This window comes from Zophobas morio, unplaced genomic scaffold (assembly GCF_036711695.1).
Source record: "Zophobas morio isolate AGI-343-1 ecotype UQ-CSIRO unplaced genomic scaffold, CSIRO_AGI_Zmor_V1 ptg000215l, whole genome shotgun sequence".
Classification (NCBI taxonomy): Eukaryota; Metazoa; Arthropoda; class Insecta; order Coleoptera; family Tenebrionidae; genus Zophobas; species Zophobas morio.
Window position 1 is genome coordinate 1 of NW_026972319.1, and position 23,364 is coordinate 23,364.

The 23,364-nt window shown below is 19.1% G+C and overlaps 1 protein-coding gene across 1 annotated transcript; it reads right to left on the reverse strand.

The window, feature by feature from the left end:
- Nucleotides 1–7,207: 7,207 nt before the first annotated feature.
- On the reverse strand, nucleotides 7,208–8,170 carry LOC135146216 (calmodulin-alpha-like). Its single transcript, XM_064078383.1, has 3 exons — nucleotides 8,051–8,170; nucleotides 7,404–7,643; nucleotides 7,208–7,335 (listed from the first exon to the last, which is right to left on the reverse strand). Exons 1-3 carry the CDS (start codon nucleotides 8,148–8,150, stop codon nucleotides 7,208–7,210), a joined length of 468 nt encoding a protein of 155 aa, XP_063934453.1. The 5' UTR covers nucleotides 8,151–8,170.
- Between the last annotated feature and the right edge of the window lie 15,194 nt (nucleotides 8,171–23,364).

The following is a 23,364-nucleotide window of genomic DNA, read 5'->3' on the forward strand; positions in this document are numbered from 1 at the left end:
TTAAGTAAATTGCTTTTTTTGATAATAAAATATTACTTTATTATTTATTAGTCTTCAGTGAGCGGTAACAAAATTTTAATATATAATACAGTATATGATTTCTTTTTCCCTGACATGAATTATATTTCTAAGAAATTGTTACATAATTGTGATAAGCTTTATGGATTTTGCGAATTTGAAAATTTATATAATAGTTAGATGTACAAAATACAGTAAAATAATGTATTATTTTAAAACCTTTTTTTTAATTATTTCGTTGTTATAAATCTTTCTTGTAAAAAATATTCTAATGAAGTTTTATAGATAATAAAAAGTACTTTAAGCTATTTATAATTACGGCCTTCCTCTTTAAGATTTATAAATTTTTTAGATTAATATAGTATAGATAGACTATAACATTAATCACAAACATTTTGAAACGAATGCTCTAACTAATTAACATGTAAATATTATACGTTCGTTAAAACTTTTATAAGAAAATTTTTTAAATAAAGCAGTAAATAAATTGATTAAAAAAAATTTATGCTAAATAAAGCAGTCACTTAATATTAACTTTTAACAAAATAACATTCAGTAGAACAGAAAATTTTGTAAATTATACTACCTATTTACTCTTTACAAAACATGATATTCATAGTTGCTGCTATCGTATAAGATATACTTTTTTTGACGGTTTCTTTAAGCGTGCTTATTAACAAAATAAGTCAACTTTCATATCATATATTTTTTTGTACTAAGTCAAAAATACTGTCATATATAATCAAAATTATCCTTAACTTCACTAAATTCTCATATTTTTATCCTTACACATTGTTTTCTTTTACTACTATCTTTACAAAAATCTATGCTTAATTTAGTGTTCTTAATTAGTTTTACTTCCTATATACTTATATGTATATAAGTGCACTGCTTTTTTACCAAACTTTTGCAATAAGCTTCCTAAACGCTTGCGGTTAAAATCCTATCAAGTCAAACAGTAAGTCAAAATAAAATTTTCTATTCGATAGTGCAATATAAGTGTTTCAAGCAGAATTTTAAACAACAAATAATGATCCGCACCTGAAATTTATTTAACAATTGAATTTTAAAACCACACGTATCTTTATAGTCACCAAGTCTAAGTTTAATTTATGGTAATAGAAACATTATTTAAAATTAACACTATTAAAAATATGTGTATTATTTCGTTATTTAAAGCGGAAAAAACTTTTACTATTTTAAAGGTTATAGGTTATAAAAGTCGACTTAAGTCTTGTATAAATAAATAATTATAGCCCCCTGACTTATAAAAAAATTTTCACAGGGCAGTCTAATGTTAACAGTATACCGATAAGAAAAGTTGATTGACATGTGATTGTGGTACGTACAAAAAGTGAATAAGGAAACATAAAAGTATATATAATGTACTAACTATAAAATGGGCTTGTCACCAAACCCTCTACCACTATTTAGGTGTTTCTTTGTTAAACACCCCTTAAAAATTTTGTTTTTCGTTTAAATAGGTGTTGGTGTTGCTGAAGGCGTGCCTGGTTTCAATGTAGTAAAGATGTGAAAAATAAGTTGCTAAAAAAAGTGTTTCTAATTATTAGTTATTACTTCTCTCTTTATGTAAATTTAATTCTCGGACTCTGTCAGCTAATGAGCTCCCTTGCTCGCATAATTTGTTCTTATAGTTCATCTTTCTTTTCGCGTAGACTCACACGATTAATCTTCAGCTCTGCGAAAAGTAACAGTAATAAAAAAGAATAGTTTTATTAAAATTCTCGTAATTACTTATAAAGCACACTGGCCTTAGATAAATACTTTTTTAACTTCAGATTTTAAATTCTCTAAAGTTTAGCGCTTCCTAATTATTGGTTGCCATCACGATATAAACCGCTTTTAGAGTGAGTAAAAATTAACTTATATATTCTATTGTATTTATTCATTTTCTATCTTTGGCCTTTATAATCTCATCGTTAAAACTTCTCGACTGATAGGGTCGCTTCCCTATGTGTGTTTTTGCGGAGAGTTAATTTTTATATGTCACAATGCTAAATAAAGAGTTGTTTTGATAATATAAGCCACCGAATTACAAGTCAGTCGAAATTAACCTTTTATTTGTGCACATAAATATACTGAAAACCGCGAAATGCTATCGCGTTCTAACTTATTCGTCTCTAGCGCCAAACAATAAAACTCAAGCAAAATATAAAGAAGCAATTCTTCCTAAAGTTAAGCATAAAGGCTTCTTGACAGGTAAGCTCTATTGAAGTTAAAAAATAACTCCGGTTTAATGTAAAAACAAAATCTGAGCTCCACTGACCCTCTAACCCTCGTTAAAAAGCTTCAATCTAACGGAAGTATATTTAAAATGTAGCATAATAATAGTTTTAATTGAACAGTTCTTTAAATAGCAATTATACGTGGAATGCTATTCTCCATTTGGCACTATGATAGGTAATAGTTAATACAGCATATATAAAATATTTAAAGTAAATAATTATATAAATTTATGTAAAATATATTAATATACACTACAAGTATTTAGACCTCCCCTTAGACCTCTATAAGGTCCGCCACTTAAGAGCGGAGAGCAAAATGTCTAAAGCTCTGCGGGGGCTCGTTGTTTCTATCAATACTTTGAAGAGTAAATTAACCACCACGTTCTAAAATATTTTTTATTTTAATAAATAGCCTGGCTCACGGACCAGAATTTAGATTTTCTGTATGACAAAAGCGCATTTATGCCCACTAAAAAATACTTTTTAGTTTTCTAAGGTTTTTACGAAGGGTACATCGAATTGTCTAAATTTTTTAAATACTGAATGATTTTTATAAATTTATTGTATTTCATAAGATTTAACTTTATTTTATTAAATTGAATTATATTGTATATAAACTTAGATTTTTATATTGTGTAAATTATTTTAGTTGAATTATATTTTATAATTTGTTTTTAATTGTATGTTTAACAGCTAAGCATGTATCCTTATTTTATGTTATCACATCTTATTTTTAGTTAAAGGATTTCCAGCTAATGTAATAGATCCAATAGCTATTGTATTATTTGGTTATATTCAAGTTGGATCAGTTTATTTAATTGATAATTTATTTTTATTATCTCGATTAATTCTTAATTCCTTTATTTTATTACACTCAGTTTAATTCTAGTTAATTTACCTTTATGTTATTTAAAATCGGTTTATATTCTATACAACAACGTATCACCGCCATCGCCCTTGCCAGCCAATTGCGTTTTGTTCTCTTTCAAAGTTAACAGTTCTTCCTTATGAGAATGTTCAGGATTAAAAAGAAGCTCCAATAATTTGTGCAGTTAATGCCTTTGGGCCTTGCCGTCCATCCTTACTATGTGCTTGTTATCTTCAACCCCTACTACGTTTCCAGGCCCATATAAGTTTTTAGTGTTTAAACACGACAAACAGTGTTGTCTAATTTTAACTCTTCTTCGACCCTTACTTTTCTGGCGTAGAAAGGCTTCATCTTTTAAGTGTTGCGTTAGGGTTAGGCAATATTGCTAATGGCTAATTCGTTACTACTGGTCTGTCCTTCGTGCGAGTGCCCTCTTTTAACTTGTAATCTAGTCCAAATTTTTATAAAAAGTCTCTGGATTGTTAATAAACTTTGAACGTCACGTTAGAAGGGCTCATAACTAATATATTTAGAAGTTTTTTGTAGAAGGAAATTTATTTTTTAAATGATTTTTTCCGATTCCACGTTTCTTCCAAAGGATAATTTATGTAGCACCTTTACTAAAAAGCTAAATTGCTCGCTCGAGTTTCCCGTTAGTGGTTCTTTATACAAGTAACATATTTTTCTAAGGAACATAATTTAAAAAATGTTAATTTACCAGGAATAATAATTTTCTTATGTAGTACGGAACGTTAACAATAGTAACATCTACTCTCCGTTTAACCCTAGAAAACGCTTAATAGATTGCACCAGTAAAATAGTTCCTTTTCCAAAATCCAAAATTTGGCTTTATAAACAAGCACTATCAGTAAAAATCAAATGGAGAGCACAAATTGCGGATGTCAAAGAAATATAGGAGGAATTCTTGCAAGAAAAAAAGAAAAGTATATGGAAACTTTCCCGAATGCTTCAATAAGTAGTCATTGTGCTGCAATTAAGTTGTTTTAAAGTAAAATTGACTACGCGGACATTGAATTTGCTTTTAATTTAAAAGAAACAAAGTAAGAAATTATCTGCACCTTTCTCTTAACTATAAAAAGGGTTTGCAAGTACCGAGGGTCGTAAATACTGTCTTTAACGAAGTAACTCTATATACGAATCCAACACGTAGTATTTATGTTGAGATACAATATTAAGTAAACACAATTACAGGGTCACTTGACTTTCTAAAAAATTTGGAGCTACCGACGAATAAACCGGATATGTCAAAACTTATAAAAGATATTGTGAATGAAAATTTTAAATCTTAAAACTTCGTCCCAATACTTGGTGCTCCCATACTAAATTACAAATCTGCGTTATAGAAGTCTGTTTAAAATTAATACTACATCTTCCTGTGGACCTAATTCGGCTAAACAAAGAAGTAGAGTACAGCCACTCTTTAACCCTATTCAATCTAACCCCGTGAAATATAACACCCCTGAAAAAAAAAGGAATTCAAATAAAAAGGGAATTAAAGATAACAAAGCGAAATGTAACAAGAAAAAATACTATCACCTTATACAAAAACATTAAAACACAGCTCAAAACACAAAAGGTAAAAAAAAATTAAAAAGAAACATAAAACATGGAACACAAAAACAAGAAGTATATTACATTAAACAATATACACTAACCATGAAAAGGGTATCAGTTATTTTACCGCCTACAAAATAATTTGACCTACTTTTTTAATTGGATACAAACCAAACAAAGTAAAGTTTATAAAAACTAATATTGGTCCACTAAATTTATTAAACAAATATGGAAGCATTTTTGGCCTTTTGTAAAGGTTTAAGTACAGAACCAAAGACAGGTCAATAACGTACTCCTTCCTTGCTCTCCCTTTGTTTCTCTAATTCTTATCTATTTATTAATTTATACTCTACATTATTTTACTTAATTATAATATTATTATAAATATTTAATTAACGCTTACATTTAATATAATTTTACACATAAAAGGAAACCAAAAATTACTAAATTCTTTTTAGAATTTGAACCATTGACTGAAAAAATACAGAATGATCGGCTCAGGTTTCTTGTATATATAGAGCACGCATCCAGTTTAATTGAAACTTTGAATAAATATGTATAATAGAAAAACCAATTGATCTAAAACATATTTATAATAAACGGCATTTTAAATAATTTGTGTTAACCGATATTTATTATATAATATGGTAATTATCGACTGACATAATTAGTGTCTGTATTTTTATTATTAATCTTTTAACTATTAAGGAAGAAGTAAAAAAAAAAATTATATCGCAAAAGCATGTGCGAAGGAACTTTACAAAAAAAATAACGTTATTAAAAAACCATTATTAAAAACCTCAAGAGCCTCTTAAGCATTTTTTATAGAAAAACAGAAAAATATATATGAATAAACTTATAATAAAGTATGAACAATTGAGTGTACAAAAAAAAACTATATAAAGATTAGAATACTAAGAAGGTAAAACGCATTTTTCCTTTAAAAAATCAATGAGCAAAAAGACAATAATTCCCTCTTGGGCCCCTTTATTCAGTAAAGTTCTATAAATTAAGTAAAAATTTTATCAAAATATTCGGTTATAGAAGGTTGTTTTTTTTGTTAACTCTAGCATTTAGAAACACTCTATTATTCAAAATTAATTTTAATTATAAAATGCAAGTTTTCTTACGTCGATATCTCCAACTAAATTGAGGGCAATATATAGCTTGTTCTAAAATATATCTCTTTTCTTGTCCAAGTTTAACTGTTAAACTCTAGTAAGTTTGAGTGCGTAACCTATCAGATTTAGGTAAAGTTTGGGCGACGATATTAAAATATTAAAAGTACTAGGCAATTGAACTTAAATAGCAACGAGAATAAAAACACAATAAAAAAAAAGGACTTTAATACTTAGTTTGCCGGATCATAAAACACCTAAACATTGCCTAAATGAGGTGAGAATAGGAAGGTAATAAAGTAACTTTCCCTTTTAGTTTAATAAATTAGAATTACTAGGGCAAACAACCATTATAAAATTAGAATCACGATGTCTATACAAGGCAATAAAAAGAGGGAAAAAATATGAAGGATTATCCTTATACAGAGTAATTCAAATATATTTTTTTTATTTTTCTATTATTCCGGATTATTCTTGAGAAACTGACAATTAACAAAGTTCGGCAACATAATTTAATATTATCGTATTTTTCCTACTTTATAAATTGGCTTTAGAAAACTTACTAAACTCCTTTGAGAAATCTTTTTAGATTTTATAATCACAAATAAATTTTTTAGTTTTAGAAATAATTATTCAGGAACTGTTGCGACCTTACTTAAAGAAGAAATCTAAAACTTTTATTTTTAGTTTAAGTTAAATTTTTATTCTGATACTTATAAGCGATAGGAATCTTGCACCGAAACCTTTTTTTAACTAATTTATATTAAGCTTTTCTAAGGCGAAATTAAACTGTAGCAAGCAAAATTATTAAGGAGCGTGAACTGCAAGGTAAATAGTTTTCATTATAGTTAGCCTGCATAATTCTAGTGGAATAAATGTTATAAGTTTTCTCTTATTAATAATATAATAATATATATATATAAAGTTTAACTATTTAAAATAAAACCGAAATTTACGAGCTTCGTCATTTAATAACAAAAGTTGCTTGCTTAAATTTAAATCTGTTGCAAAAGGTACTGCTTCTTACTGCCTTTTTTTAAAAATATATTATTAAACAAATTTTTTTAAAAAAAATGCTTTTTAAGTAAACAATTATGTAAAACTGATCTATGGCGTGAAATTATATAAGTTTTTGACATGGTTCAGCGTCGAACTAATCCTTATAAATGCTATTTTTTAACTTTGAAGCGATTAGCTTTAAAAATAATTGCAAAAGCTTCTCATTTTTACTCACTAATTTTCTTTCATATATAGTATAATAGAATGATCAATTAAACTAAATAAAAAACTTTAAAAGTAAACAAAAAATTTAAAACTTAAAATTCTTTAGTAAAACTTTATTAAATAAAATAGTTTGAATTTTCCTAAGATTTTGTGTCCAATTAATCTTTAGAAGTGCTATTTTTCTTTTTCATAATTTCACAAAATTCCTTAAAGTCTACTTTTCCATCGCCGTTTAGATCAGCTTCTTTTATCATCTCATCCACTTCTTCTTTTGATAATTTTTCGCCTTTAGTAAAAAGTAAAACAAAAAAGTAAACTATAAAAACTAAATAAACTTTTTACAAATACGAAAACCTAATCTGCTCATGACTTGCATAAGATCTTGAGCATTTATATAGCCACAACGCCTCGTATCAAAACAGTTAAAAGCCTCTTGAAGCTCATCAGCTTCCTCATAATTCTTCATTTTTTTCGCCATCGTCTGAAGAAATTCATTGAAGTCAATTGTTTTATTGCCATCAAGATCGGCTGAAGAAATCATATCTTCCAACTCTTTATCAGTGGGATTCTGTCCTAAAGCGCGCATAACCGAACCTAAGAGTATATAACACGGTGATTTAAAGTAAACCGAAAAAAGTAAAAGCCTTACATTTTAAGTTTACAAGTAATTTAAAAGAATACTAGTAATTTATTATTTAACTAGTAGCTTAAAAAATATATAACTCGGAAATGAGAAAATCTAAGCTATAATTAATTTATTTTAACTTATTATATACTTCAACTATTTTGGGTATACAAATTTTTACATCTCAAATAGTGATTTTGTTAGTTATAATATCCCTCTCTCCCCCAAAACCTCCTTAAAAAGTTAAATATTAATTACTAAAAGAAACTTCTTTTTTATATATATGCGCCTACACTTTTAATTATCACGAGCACAAGTAACAAGAAATGGCAGGATGGTCAACGTTTGTTTAAAGTATAAATAAAAGGGTACTGACCTAATTCTGAAAGGCTAATTTGTCCATCACCATTTTTGTCAAACAAAGTAAAAGCTTCTTTGAAATCATCAATTTGCTCTTGCGTTAACTCATCCGCCATCGTAAAACTTGTAATAATAGTAAAACTTTAGCTGCTCAACTTGGCGGTGTTTAATATTTTCATAGGTTACCAAAATAGGAAAACCGTGAAATAAACTTGCAGAAAACTAATTTAACCCCTTCTGGCAAAATGGTTTCACTTTTATTACTATTTTTTAATTAATTGCATTGTGTTTTGAGTAGTACGTCACCGTATTTTACAAATGTACTCTACGCTCTCTGTTGGCTGGTTTCAGTAATAACTGCTAATAGAGAAAAATGCCATTACTTTTAAGGAACGTGTTATACCAAGTTTCTGTATCAAGTTATTGGATATCAAGGAAAATCGAACAATTTGCGATAAGTTTTAGTTTATTTAGTGCTATAGAGGATATTTAAACTTGTCTAGGTTGCATTTGAATAACTTCACTAATTTACATTTTCTCTATAACCCAACTTTGGTAAATTGTATAGAGTGGAACCGTTTTGAAACACTAAAAGTTAACCATCAAAAATTTCAAAAGCCGAGTAGCACTAGCAAAGTTAATTCTATTCTATTTGTTAAAAGTTTTTATTTTGTGATTAGTGCATAGTGAGGCCATACTGATACCATATAATAATAAAATAACTAAAAAAAGTTTTTTTTTGCGTTTTTTTTAATTCAAACATATTTAAACCAAATTTAGCAGAAAAAATAGTAAATTCTCATTTTCAAAAAGTAATGCTTAAAGGGTTAAAGTAAAAACTGAGGGTTACCTTATATGAAAAAGAGACCGGATGTCTTTAAGCTACAGAAGAACATTAATTGTATTTGATTTCCTTAAAAGTTTCTCTATTTCTATCGATTTTTTCTCCCCTGCCTTATACACTTTTTCGTCCGTCTAAAGTGGAAATTAGTTGTTTTCATAACAAACTCCCTCAACTTAGCAAACACACTATAACGCATTTGCTATTTACTTGTATCGCATAGGAAAAGAATAGCTAGAGGAAGGGCAGCAAAGAATGGTTTAATTATATTACCAGACTTCCAGTTCAATTTTTAGGAAAAAAGTTGTAGCTTTTTAAGATTTAAGGGACATGTTATTAAAACGTTAAATATTTAATATAGTTTAAGATCAAAGGCTTATTTACATATATGCAATTCTGTACTTCAAAATGCATATCCAATTCAATTCTTTTGGATAGTAGTTATAGCAAAAAAAAATTTATACTCGTACACAAGTGAATTCTATAGTTCTCTAAGTTGGATGTCATGAAGTCGAATTTAGTATTTTTAGCGCTTTAGCAGGTCTTTACCTTCGTTGTGAATCACGCTATTTAAATTTATTTAACCTCAAAACTTATGCTCTTTTAAAAAATAAACAAAAAAGTAAATAAATTAACTGCGACCACTTTAATTAAACATACTGCTTAAATAAGTTGAAAGGAAACGCGAAGATCGAACACTCGTAATACGCACTTAGCTCAACCTACGCTTGTTGAAATCTCAAAAATGAAGCATGTGCCTAAATGGGCGGTTTAGAAGTGCCCTTTATAGGTGTATAAATGAACAATTGCGGACTTGCAAGTAGGATACTACGTTTTACATAACTGCAGTTTCACTTGCCTGAATAATCTTAGAAAGTATTATCAAGAGTCGTATTTTTATGTTTTTGCGAGTTTAATAAGTAGAAAAATTTATTATTACTTAAGAAATTTATAAATCTTTCGGTGTAACATGTCTATTAATGATTTTGAAGATTTTGGATTATTTGCTTTAACCAAAGACTTTTTATTAATGCTTGCTACTTGGTCGGCTTTCTTTGGTTGCTTATATTCTTTTGCATTATCCCTTTTTCCTTTTAATAAATTTTTTGTTAAATAAAATAATAAATAAAGACTACTTTAACTTATTACTGTACTTTATGTCTACTTTTTAATTATAAAATTAATTAGGTGTCGGTTGGATCTTCTTTGTACGAGAATTATTCCGGAATTTTGAAATAAGATCTCGTTCTGTGCAGATAATATTTTCCACAATGTTTACGCTATCTTGTAAGAACTTTAGATGTTGTACTTATTTCATAATTTTAATAATTAAATAATAATTTTAAATACTTTTATAGTTATGTATATAAAAAATTTATTTTTCAAATTATTGAAATGCGTAGGTACCATGTTTGAACTTATAGTTTTTGAGATTATGAATATAATGAATTCACGGTAGTTTAGTTTTAACTTGTATAATTTCGCATTTTTCTTTTAATATCTCGAACTTTAATTTTTTTTTCTTAATTTAGATTTTTCATTACAACTTTTTAAACCTTTTTGTTTTCCTTGCATTTTTTTTAATATTATTTACATTTACACGACTATATAAAAAAAATATTATTTATTTATTCATTTTCTTATTAAAAAAAAGTTAAAAATACATAACAGTTTTAAAGAAGTTTATCCATTTATTTTTTTAAGTAAAAAATAATATTTATAGTTGCTATTAAAATATTTTTCTAATAAACTTGAATACCTATTCAAAGAATAATATATTTTCAAAAACCTTTAAAAAATTTATAATTTTAAAAACTTTACTAAGTTTTCTACTAAACATTAAGTCTTTTTTAAAATCTATAATTATTTAATTAATCTAAAACTATTGATTTAATATAAATATTTTTCAACTTCTTGAAAGTTTCTTTTTCTCATAACCATTGTAAATTTAATTTTTTTTATATAAACTTTTTTTAAAACATTATAATAAATTTAAGTTAAACTTTTACTTTTTATACTTTTAAAAATTTCTATAATTCCTTTTTTTCACTGGTAAATTTAAAACACTTTTTTTATTCAAAAATAATTTAAATTTATAATATTTCATTGCTTTTTATTTAAACTGTAGAAGCATTTAAACTATAATTATAATTTTTTTTAATTTTATTATTTTAATAATATTTTTTTATGATTTTTTTAAAAATTATAATTTTTAATAGATCTCGTTTGTACTTCTGGAACATTTCCATCTACGCTGTATTGCTGAATTTAATAGTTGTCTGCCCGCTTTACACTTTTATTATAATTGTTCAAAGTTTTTCTATTGGTTTTTTTTACTTTTTACTAAAATTTTATTAATTTTATTTTTAAATTTTGACAATTAATTTTGTAATTGGAAAGTTAGAAAAATTATTTTATATTTAATATATTATTTATTTTTCTAACTCATTTCAATATAAGATTCAGTTCTGTAATTTTTTATTTTTGGGAGCCCGTCTTCATTATATTTATAATTTTTATTTAATCATCTAATTTTAAAAAAAAAATTAGAAAAGCAAAGCACAGACAAACTCTTGAAATGATTTATAAATTTTATATATAAAATTTACTATATTTTTTAAATACCTTCATTATTATTTTTAAATTAGATTTATTATAAAAAAAAGTAAAGTATTATTTATTATTGTAAATAATATAATATTATATTTTTCTTATTAAAACTTGTTTTTGTAATATTCTTTTTTTTTTATTCATTAAACTTTTTTATTATAAATATTTTTATTATAAAATTATCTGATAATAAAACTATTTATTAAAGAATTCATTTTTAAATTTACTAATTAAATTAATATTTTTTTATTATAATATTTTATTTTTCCTTTTGAATTTTATTATTATAATGCTTTTTTTAATTTTTTATTGAAAATTATTTAATATAAATATTTTTATTATAAAATTATCTGATAATAAAATTATTTATTAAAGAAATAATTTTTAATTTATCTTAGTTAATTACCATTTTTTATTATAATAATATTTTATTTTTCATAGTGATTTTTATTATTTATAAAGTTTTTTATTTATTATTAAAACTTTTTTATTATAAATAATTTTTTTTTAAAATAATATTTAAGTAATAATTTTAATTTTATTTTATTTTTTTATTAACTTTTACAAATTGTTTTTCTGTTTATTTTATATTTTTTTTAAAAATTTATTAAAATTTTATTAAATATCATTTGTTATTATAAATTTGTAAAAGTTTTATATTTAAAGATTTAGAAAGAGCTAAATAAAATGTTTTTTGTTATAAAAAAATATTTTTTATCTTTATACATTTATTATTATTTAATTTTTTTATAAGAATATTTTTAAAACTTTATTTTTTATTATAAAAAATATTTACTATTTTATTTTGTTTATTATTATTAATAATTTATAATGTGCTTTTATTTTTTTATAATTTTTTACTTAAAAATATATAAAAGTGATAAATTTTTATTTTTTATATTATCGAAAACTTTTGCATTATTTTAGCTATAAACTTTTTATTTTATTAAAAATTATTATACTATTTTTATATTTAAAACTTTTACTACAAATATTTATAAAAGTAATACATTTTTATTTATTTTGTATTTTTAGAAACTTTTTAAAATAAATATTTATGAAAGTGATAAATTTTTATTTATTTATTAATTTAATAAACTTTTTATATTATATAAAACTACTCAAACTATTTTTATAAGCATTCTTACTAAAAATATTATAGAGGCAATATTTTTTAGTTTTTTAATATGTTAACAATTTTTTATTATATAAAAGAACTGTTCTATATTATTTTTTTAAAAAACTTTTTACTAAATAAATTTTAAGTGTAATACATTTTAGTATTTTTATCAATATTAAAAAAACTTTCTATATATAAAACTACTTTTATCCTATTTTTGTATGAAAACTTTTTTAAAAAATATTATTTTTATTATATATTTTTTTACTCAGTTAAGCGGAAGCGGATTTCTTTCTTATTATCTTTTTCGTTGTGGTTGGCTTATATATACTTGTTTTGGAAAATCGGCGATCCTTTTCCGATACTCAGCTCGAAGCACGGTCCCTTTTACTATTATTATATATACTTAGCTTATAATTTTTAGTAAAATATTTTATTGTTATCACTGTTATTGTTATTAAAATATTTATTATTATTACTAGAAAATATTTTATTATTATTAATTATTATTACTTATATTAGAAAAAATTTTAATTATTATAATAATTATAATTTACTTTTACTACTACTTTTATATTCTTATAACCTTTTCTTCTTATTATTATTAGAATAATTATTATTTTTTTTTTATTATACAAAAATAACTTTTAATAATAAATAATGTACTATTATTACTACTTTTATCATTTTTAAATTTTTTTTCTTTGAATTTTAATATAATAATTATTATAATATTAATCCATAATTTACTTTTATTACTTCTTTTATATATTCATAACCTTTTTACTTTCCTTTAACTTCTATTTATTATTATTATTAGAATAATAATCATATTTATGTATTATACCACTACAACTTTTAATAATGGATAATTTACTTTTATTACTTTTATATTTATAACTTATTTTTTTACTTTTTATTATTATTTTTTAATATTAATATTTATTATTCTAGTAATAAATAATTTACTTTTAATACTACTTGATATATTTTACTAATTTTTTTTAACTTTTATTATTATTATAATTATTTTTAGAATAACTATTATTAATTATTATATAACTACAAACTTTTATTACTATTTGCTAAATTTATGCTGAATTTTTTGTTTTTTCTAGCTTCTATTATTAATATAATTATTAAAAAAAATTTATTCTTAATTATTTACAACAGCTTTAGTATACTTTTATCACCATTTACATATATTTATACTGAATTTTTTATATTTTTTTCAAGCTTTTGTTATTATTATAATAATTGAAAAAATTTTTAATTTTTATTATTTCCTACTAATTTTAAAGGTAATGTAATATACGTTTATTACTACCTATATATATTTACTATATTTTTATTTTATTAAAAATTATTTATTATTATTCATTAAAAAATTTACAACTTTAAAGAATAATATAATAATATACTTTTACTATTTTATATCTTTACTATAAATTTTATTTATTATTTATTTTTTATATATATAAATTATATCTTTTTAGCTTTATTATTCTTTTAGTTAAATCATTTTATTACTTCTATTACATATTTTTACTTTATAATTTTTTAAATTAACTTTATTACGTCTTTATATTCATAATAATATTATTATCTTTTTATTTATAAATTATATTTTTCTTATTTAAATAAAATACTTTTATAACTATTTATCGTATTTTTACTCTAATATATTATTTATATTAACTTTATTATATTTATTTATAAATTTATAATTTTTATTATATATAATATATATATAACTTTATTATATTTTCTTTCAAAACATATATTATTACTTTTTTAATATATTTTTACTTTAAAATTTGTTAAGATTAATTTATTATTATTTTATTTTCTTAATGATAATTTTATTTTATTATTATATAAAAAAAATTTTTAAACTTCATATAATTATTTTTTTATATTATTTTACTTTAAAACTTTATTTTTATTAACTTTTATATTTTCATTACAAATAATTTGTTACTTCAATGAATTTCTAATAAATTACTTTTTTAATATATCTTTACTTACAATATATACGATAAATTTTAATATATTTTATTATTATAAATTTTGAATTTCTTATTGGTCAGCTATTTTTATTGCTTTTATTTTAATGGTGACTTTTTTATAAAATTTTTTTTTTAACATTTTTCTTTTTAAAAAATTATATTTTTTTTAAGTTTATTTTTATGTGAGCTTTTTAAATATATCAAGTTTTCTAATAACTTTTTCATTGTTCATAGCATTTTTTTATTATTTATTACTTACAATAAAATTATATTTTTTTTACAAAAAAGTAATTTCTATATAAGACTTTCATTTATTTTCTTATAACACAAAACTATTTTTTTCTACGTTTACAAAAGTTTTTTTTTTTCTTAAAACATTACTTTTTACTACAAATTTTCTTATTATATCATAGTTTTATAACAGGTTTTGAAACTTTTTTTTAACAAAACTTTATAATATTAAGATTTTTAAGTTGAGTTTTTTGTTTTTATTATATTAATTTTTTTAAATTATGTATTTTCTTACACTATATTTAAATTATTTTTTTATTACTTTCTGTTATTTTATTTAAATTTTTTTATACTTATACTAAAACTTTTTACTTATATAAATTTTTTTTTGTTTTTATATATTAATTTATTTATTAATATTATTATTAAAAGAAATTTAGATTTCTATTTTTTCTTATATTAAAATAATAATTATAACGGTATTTTACCTTTATAAAAAAATTTTTTTAGTTTTTTTTATATTAATGTAATTTTTTTATAGTAAACTTTTAATTTTTTTTAAACTCTCTTTACTTTAATAATATAAAATTTTCAAATATTCTTTTACTAAAGTTTATTTTTTTATAAGAGCATATTACTTTTTAGCTTTTTTTTGGTTTTCACATATTATATAATTTTTATACTAATTTTATATTTCTGTATAATATATTATTTTTTTACTTTTGAAAATAATTATATTCTCTTTACTTTTTTTTTTATAAATATAATTTTTTATACTAGAGCTAATTTTTTTAAGGGTATTTTACTATTATAAAACTCAATTTTTTACAGTATTAAAGCTTTATATTTATTCAATATTTTAATTTTCTTATATAAATCCCCCTTTATATTTTTTTAGTTTATTTTTTTTATTCTAAAGTTTTATTTTATTTGAAACTTTCATTACCTTAATAATTTTTAAAGTTTTGTATATTTATTTGTACTGAAGTTTTTATTTTTTTTTATAACAGTATTTAACTTTTATAAACTTTTATCTATTTTGAATTAATATATATATTTACTTTTACCAAAAAAAATTTGTAAAACTATTTTATTAATTTTAGTTTTTTTAAAGATTAATTTTTTTTTCTTGCATTAAAGTTTACTTTATTTTAACATTTTCTATTTTAAACTTTATTCTTTTTTATTATAATATAAACTTTTTTTTTTTTTTACTTATAATAAATTTTTTTAAGAAAACTTTTTTATTTTTTTACTTATAAACCTTTCTTTTTTTATACTGAAGTTTTATTTTTTTAAATAACTTATCTTTATTATACTTTTCCATTCAAACCTTTTTTTCTTATACGAAAATTTTAATTTTTATAAAAGTTCTATAAAGAAAACTTATTCTGTTTTATTATAATATAAATTTTTTATTTTTTACTTATACTGAAGTATTTTTTTTATCTACTATTTTGCTTTTACGGACTTATATGTTTTTAGTTTTTATATGTTATTAATACTATAAACTTTTTTAAACTAATACTGAAATAATAAAACATAATAAATAATGAAGATAATACAATAAAATAATAATATAAAGATAATAATAAAAAAATAATGAAAATTAATAAAATAAAATAAAAATATTAAATAATAATAAATATAATAATAACTAAAATTAGAATATAATAATAAAGGTTTATAAAAAATAATTAAACATAATAAAAATGAATAATTAAATAATTTCTTTAGTTTTTCATACATTATTAGTACTATAAACTTTTTTATTATTATAAAAAGTTTTATTTTTATTATACCTTTAATAACATATAATTTATATAAATATCAAAGGAATCTTCACTATTGAGCAGGGAATCAGCCGCATTGGAGTTATTGGAGTGACGCTAGTGGCTGTTTTGTCCGGGCTTGCCGCCGTTAACTTTCCCTATACTTCCATGCATTACTTTTTAAAGTAAACTATATTTATATATATATATATATAGTAAATAATTATAATATTTATTAGGCAAATAAACATAAAGAGGATATTATTAATAAAATTTTGATGTTATTTAATATAAATAATTATTCGTAATTATATAATAATAATGAAATGTATATATTGTTATCTATAATAATATAAAAAATATTTTTTTATCATCACTTTTATCAATAAAATATTTTATTAAAAAAATGATAAAAAAAAAATTATTCGATATTAGTTATATATTAAAAAAAAATCCCTATAACAAAAATATTATATCAAAAAATATATGTTATAGATATAACTTCCTCTTATTTTTATTATAAAATAAAGAAAAATATTTATATTATAAAAAATTTTATATAAAAATAAAATTAAGGAAAAATATTAAAAATATATAATATAATATTACATGAATTAAAAATATAACATTTGTTATATTAAAAAAGTATTATTATTGCTATAAAGTTTTTATATATTATCATAAATATCTTAATTTATTTATAATAATATTTTTAAATATAAGCAAAAAGTATTGCTATTGTTATAAAGTTTTTATTTTTTGTTATAAAAATATTTATTTATTTATTTATGTTATTTTTCTTATTAGTTAAAAGTATTGCTATAAAGTTTTCATATTACAAAATTTTATATTATATTTTTAATATTTTAGCAAAAAGTATAAAGTTTTCATATATTATAGTAAAGTTATTTGTTTATTAATAATAATATTTTTCTATTAAGAAGTATTGTTATCGCTATAGAGTTTATATATAATATTATAAAGTTTTTAATACCCAATATAATGTATATATTAGCAAAAAATATTGTTATTTGTTATAAAGTTTTATATATTATCATTAACTTTTATAATATATAATATATTTCGAATAATAATAATATTTTATATGTATATAAGTAAAAAGTATTATTGCTAAAACGTTATTTATTATTTCTTTAATAATAATAATATTGTTGTCGCCATTTAGTTTTTAAATATTATTATAAAGTTATTTTATATTTATAATATTAATAATAATATTTTTTATATGTTAGCAAAAAAAGTATTATTTTCTATAAAATGTTTTATTATTATCATACAATTTCTAATACCTGTAGAAAATAATATTTTTATATATTAATAAAAGTGGACTTAATTTTTTTTTAAAGGCCTGTTAATGCTGTGGATGTTGAGACGTGGCAGAAGAAATTGCTTCACAGTTACAATTCTATCGCTAAAAAAAAGGCCCGAATTGCACGTGCGAATGCTAATTTAAGGGCGCTTTCCAGGCAGATATTATTTTTATAATATTTTTGTTTATTATGATTTTTTATTTAATAATTATAATACAATATTTATATATAAGATTTAATTAAAAGTTTGTATATATATTTTTTTAAAAGTTTTCTTTTTTATTGTTAATTTCATAAAATTAATATATTTATTACATATACAGTTTTTAAGGGAACAATATTTTTTTCTATTATATTTTCGTTTATAATTATAATTTCTTATTTAAATTTTTAATATAACTTTATGTTATTATTTATTTATAATAGTTTGTTTACTATTATAATATTTATTATATAAACAATTTAAAAAAGAACTTTATAAGTTTTTTTGAAATAGTTTGTGTAATGGTTATTATTACTTACTGAATATTATATATTATAATATATATTATATATAAAATTATTAATAAAGCTTTATATTATTGTCATTTTAATATTAATATTTTCCTTTACTATTATTATTTTTATGTAATATATTGGATATAGTATTATATAAACAAAGTTTTTTATTATTATTTATTATAGTTTTAATACTTTATAGATATTTTAACTATTATTATAACTTATAATTATATTTTATTTTTGATAATTATCAACAATAATAATATTTTTATATTGTATTTTTTACTTTTTTTTAAAACTAAGTAATTATTATATATAACTGTAACTAAATAATTATATTACTTTGATTATTATTTTCTTATTATATTTAAATGTTGTATTTTTCCAATTAATAGTAAATAATTATATATTTAGTTTACTCTTCTTATTAATATTGTTTATTAATTACTTTTTTTTATAAAACTTTATTAAACTGAATAATTTTATTATATTTTAATTATTATTATTATTATAATTTTTCTTTAAATATTATAATAATTATAATTTATAATTTACTTTAAGTTATTAATTTTATTAAAACTGAATATAATTATTTATTATTTTGTAAACTTTATTTAAACTAAATAACTTTATTATATCATTATTATTTTAGATTTAAAATATCGATAATAATTATATTAAAGTTTTATTTTAAATATTATTATTTTCTCTATATTAATATATTATATCTATTTATATTATACTTTTATTTATTAATTTTTAATAAACCAAATTATATTTTTTATTTATTAATAAAACTTTATTGATCTGAATAATCATATTATATAATTATAATTATATTTTTATAAAATGTATGTTATATATAATTTTACTTAAAACTTAATATTTTTTTTAATAAATACTAAATATTACTCAATACTTATTTTGTAAGACTTTTTTAATATGCATATTTACTTAAATAATAATTTGTTATTATATATTTATCTTTATAATTATTATTAATATTAAGTAATTCATTTTTATATATTTTTTTATTTAATTTTTTTTTTAAATCAAAAAAATATTTTTTTTATAAATTTTAACGATTTTTAATATAAAATATTCCTTCTTATTATTAGATAAATAAATTTTTTTATTAATTTATATTGAAAGTCGTCGTTTATAGTAATTTTATTTTTATTTTTAAAAAAATTAATAAAATATTTGTAACTTTTCGTATAATTTTTATATAATATTTTTTTATATTTATTTAATAAAATTTTAATAACTTTTTTTAAAATTTATTTTTTTATTATTATTTATACAAATTTATCGATACATTTTTATACTGCTTTATTTTTTTTATATTCATTTATAGTTTTTTTGTTAGAAGATTTCTTATAATGCAAAAAGTTAGCTCTTAAATAATTATTATTTTTTATTATATTTATTAGTGTTATTCTTATTAAGTATTGTTATTTATTGCTATATTACTATTAATCTTATTTATTATTATTTATATTAAGTTTTATTATAATTTATTTATTTCATATTATTATATAACTAATTTTTGTTATTACTGAGTCGCTATTATTATAGTGAGAGCCTCTTTTTGCGAATATTCCACACTTTTTCCTCTTCTTCTGGTGAAGGTTTGCTAATAAGCAAAACTTTATATAAATTTATACTGAAATATTTTTAAAAATAAACTTTCTATCTTATAAAAATTAAAATCTCTTATTATTAATTTATATATAATTTATATTTTAGGAGAGTTTTATTTATTAATTGTTGTAAAGAATTATTTTTTATTATTATTTACTTATATAAAGTTTTCTTTATTCTGAAAAGTATCTTCTTTGAGAGCCGAACTTTTGGTGACTGAAGAACTTTGTCGCCAGATGTTTTTAGAATTGGTCGAAAAACACGAAGATTTGGTTATTTTAATTTTAATAATAATAATAATAATAATAATAATAATAATAATAATAATAATAATAATAATAATAATAATAATAATAATAATAATAATAATAATAATAATAATAATAACAATAATAATTTATACCAACTTTTTGAAAGGAACGTTCCAAGTTTGCAAAAACTTTTTTTGGGAAAATAAACAACTTTTTGGGTTAGTTTATTTAAGCGATCCAAATTATTAAATATAATTATTTTAGTTAGTGCCTTTAATGGTTTACTTTTTAATATAAATTTAAAATTTCGTTATACAATCTTTAATATAAATATAAAATTTTTATTTAAAAAGTTAAATATTTTTTGTTTTTTAAAAAAAAATTATTTTAAATCTTTTTTTACAGATTTATATATAAATTATATTAATTATAAAACTTTTAAGTTTTTTTATTAAACAGTATTATTTAATAAATATTATAACTTTTACAAGTTTATATGTAAATTATAGCTAATTTAAACTTTTAAAATTTATATATAAAAATATTATAATTTTTGATAAAGAAAAAGTAAAATTTTTTCTTTTTTAATATAAATTTTCTTTACGTTTACATATTAATTATATTTAGTTTAAAACCTTTAAGTTTTATATAAAAAAAATATTTTTTAATAAAATATTACAACTTTTATTTGATAAAATTAAAAGTTTTTAACTTTTTTTGTTAATTTTCTTTAAAAGTTAAATAAAACTTTTTTTCAAATTTATATTTTATAAATTTTTAAACTTTTGAATTTTCATCAAATTTTTTTTTATTTTTTAATAAAATTTTTCTCATAAATTATATTAAAACTTATTTATATTCATATTAGTTTTGATTTTAAATATTTAAAAACTTTCAAGTGTTTATTTAAAAGTATATTTTTATTTTGTTTAATGAAAATTAAAAGTTTTTTTTTTCATATATCTATAAATTTTTTTTGAATAATATATAAAAGTTAAAAACTTAATATTTTTTTTTTCGTTTTAAAAGATTTTGTTATTTTTAAAAAAATAATAAATGCATTCAATTTCTTTATATTTTAAAACTTTTTTTATATTTCTCAATATTTTTGTTTTATTTTTTTATAATAAATAAATTTTCTATATATTATTAGTTTATATAATAAAATAAGTTTTTCCAAAAAAATTTAAACATTATTTTATAAATAATTTTTTTATTATTTAAAAATTTTTAAATCAATAACTTTTTTTGTTAATTTCATATAAAAAATATTATGTATTTAAAAGTTTTAGAACTTCTTTTTTATTTTCTCTAAAGTAATGATTGTAACTTATTTTTATTTATATTTAATATATAAAGTTTATTAAGAAATTTTTTTATAATTTTTATAATTTTTATAATTTTTTTTACTTTTTTTATATTTTTATTTTTGAAGTTTTATTTTTTCAAAATTACTTTTTTATTTTTTTCTATTTGCTATTTAGTAGTTCTAAAACATTTTTTTATATTTTGATTATTATTTGTTGTAACATTTTTGATTTATATATAAAAAACTTTTTTATTTAATTTTGATATTAAAAATTTTTAACTTATCGGATTTTTTTTACTTTTCTATATTCTTTACTTTAAAAGTTATATATTTTTATTTACTATCCAAAAATACCATAACTTTTTTTTATATTCTAAAAGTATTTTTTGTTGTAACATTTTTATTTATATAAATATATAAACTTTTAAAATAAAATTTGTATAATCTTCAAAATATTTTCCTCTTATCTGTTTTCTTAACTTTTTAATATACTTCACTTATAAAATTTTTTTTTATTTACTATTTAAAAATTTTAATTTATATATCTTAAAGTATTTATTGTAACATTTTTATTTATATAAAATATATAAACTTTTATTATAACATTTTATGTAATCTTTATAATATTTTTCTCATTTTTTGGTTAAATTTTTATATTTTTTACTTTCAAAGTTTTATTTTTTATAACTACTTTATTATTATTTTTATTTTTTATAGGTTTTATGTATACTATAAATGTGTATATAAAATATATATATTTTATTTTTTTTACTTATTATTATTCACTTTTAATTGCTTGTTACTTATACTAAAATTTTCATTTATTATTTACTTCTATTATTTATATATGACTTTATATAATTTTTTCAAACATATATTTATTTTTATTTTTCTTAATAACTTTTTTTTTATACCTATTTCATATATTTTATAAATTATAACTTTTATTTTTTATATATTTTACTATTATTTATAAAAAAATTTTAAATTATATATTTATTATAAGAATTTTTAATTTATTTAAACTATTTTTTTTTATTTTTCTTAATAACTATTATTTTTTAACTTTTTTATTATAACTTTATATATTTCTATTACTTTCTATTTTTTTCTTTATAGTAAAACTATAAAACTGATTATTATTTTTATTATAAATATATTTATTTATATATATAATTTTTTATTATTAACTATATTACTATAACTATCTTATATGACATGTTGTTTTTATAGTTTTTATATTTAAATTTTTTTATATATATTAATAACTATAAAACTTTTTCTTTATAAACTTTTTATATATACTATTATGAATATATATAAAACTATATAACTTACTATAGATAACTTATAAACTATTATTTTTTTATAATTACTATTTATTATAATTATAATTATCATAACTATTTTTGATGTACTTTTTACTTATATAACTTTTATATTACTTTAATATTATTTTTATATACTAATAACTATAAAACTTTTATTTTTTATGATAAAATGTCTATAAAAATTATTTGTTATTACCAATAAACTTTTATATTTTTATCATTTTTCTATTTATTATCATTTTATATTTGATCACAATTTTTATAATCTTTTTTTTTTTATTTACTATGAATATATTATATTTATATATAACTTTTTATTACCATTATTATTACTCTACTATAACTATATTGTATATATATTATGTTAATAACTTTTTTTA

Bases quoted from the DNA above. Each gene is read 5' to 3' on its own strand.
- LOC135146216 (XM_064078383.1), bottom strand. From the start codon at position 8,150: ATGGCGGATGAGTTAACGCAAGAGCAAATTGATGATTTCAAAGAAGCT. The intron at 7,644-8,050 runs GTCAGTACCCTT...ATATACTCTTAG, and splicing joins AATTAGCCTTTCAGAATTAG to GTTCGGTTATGCGCGCTTTA. The intron at 7,336-7,403 runs GTTTTCGTATTT...TTTTTACTAAAG, and splicing joins GCAAGTCATGAGCAGATTAG to GCGAAAAATTATCAAAAGAA.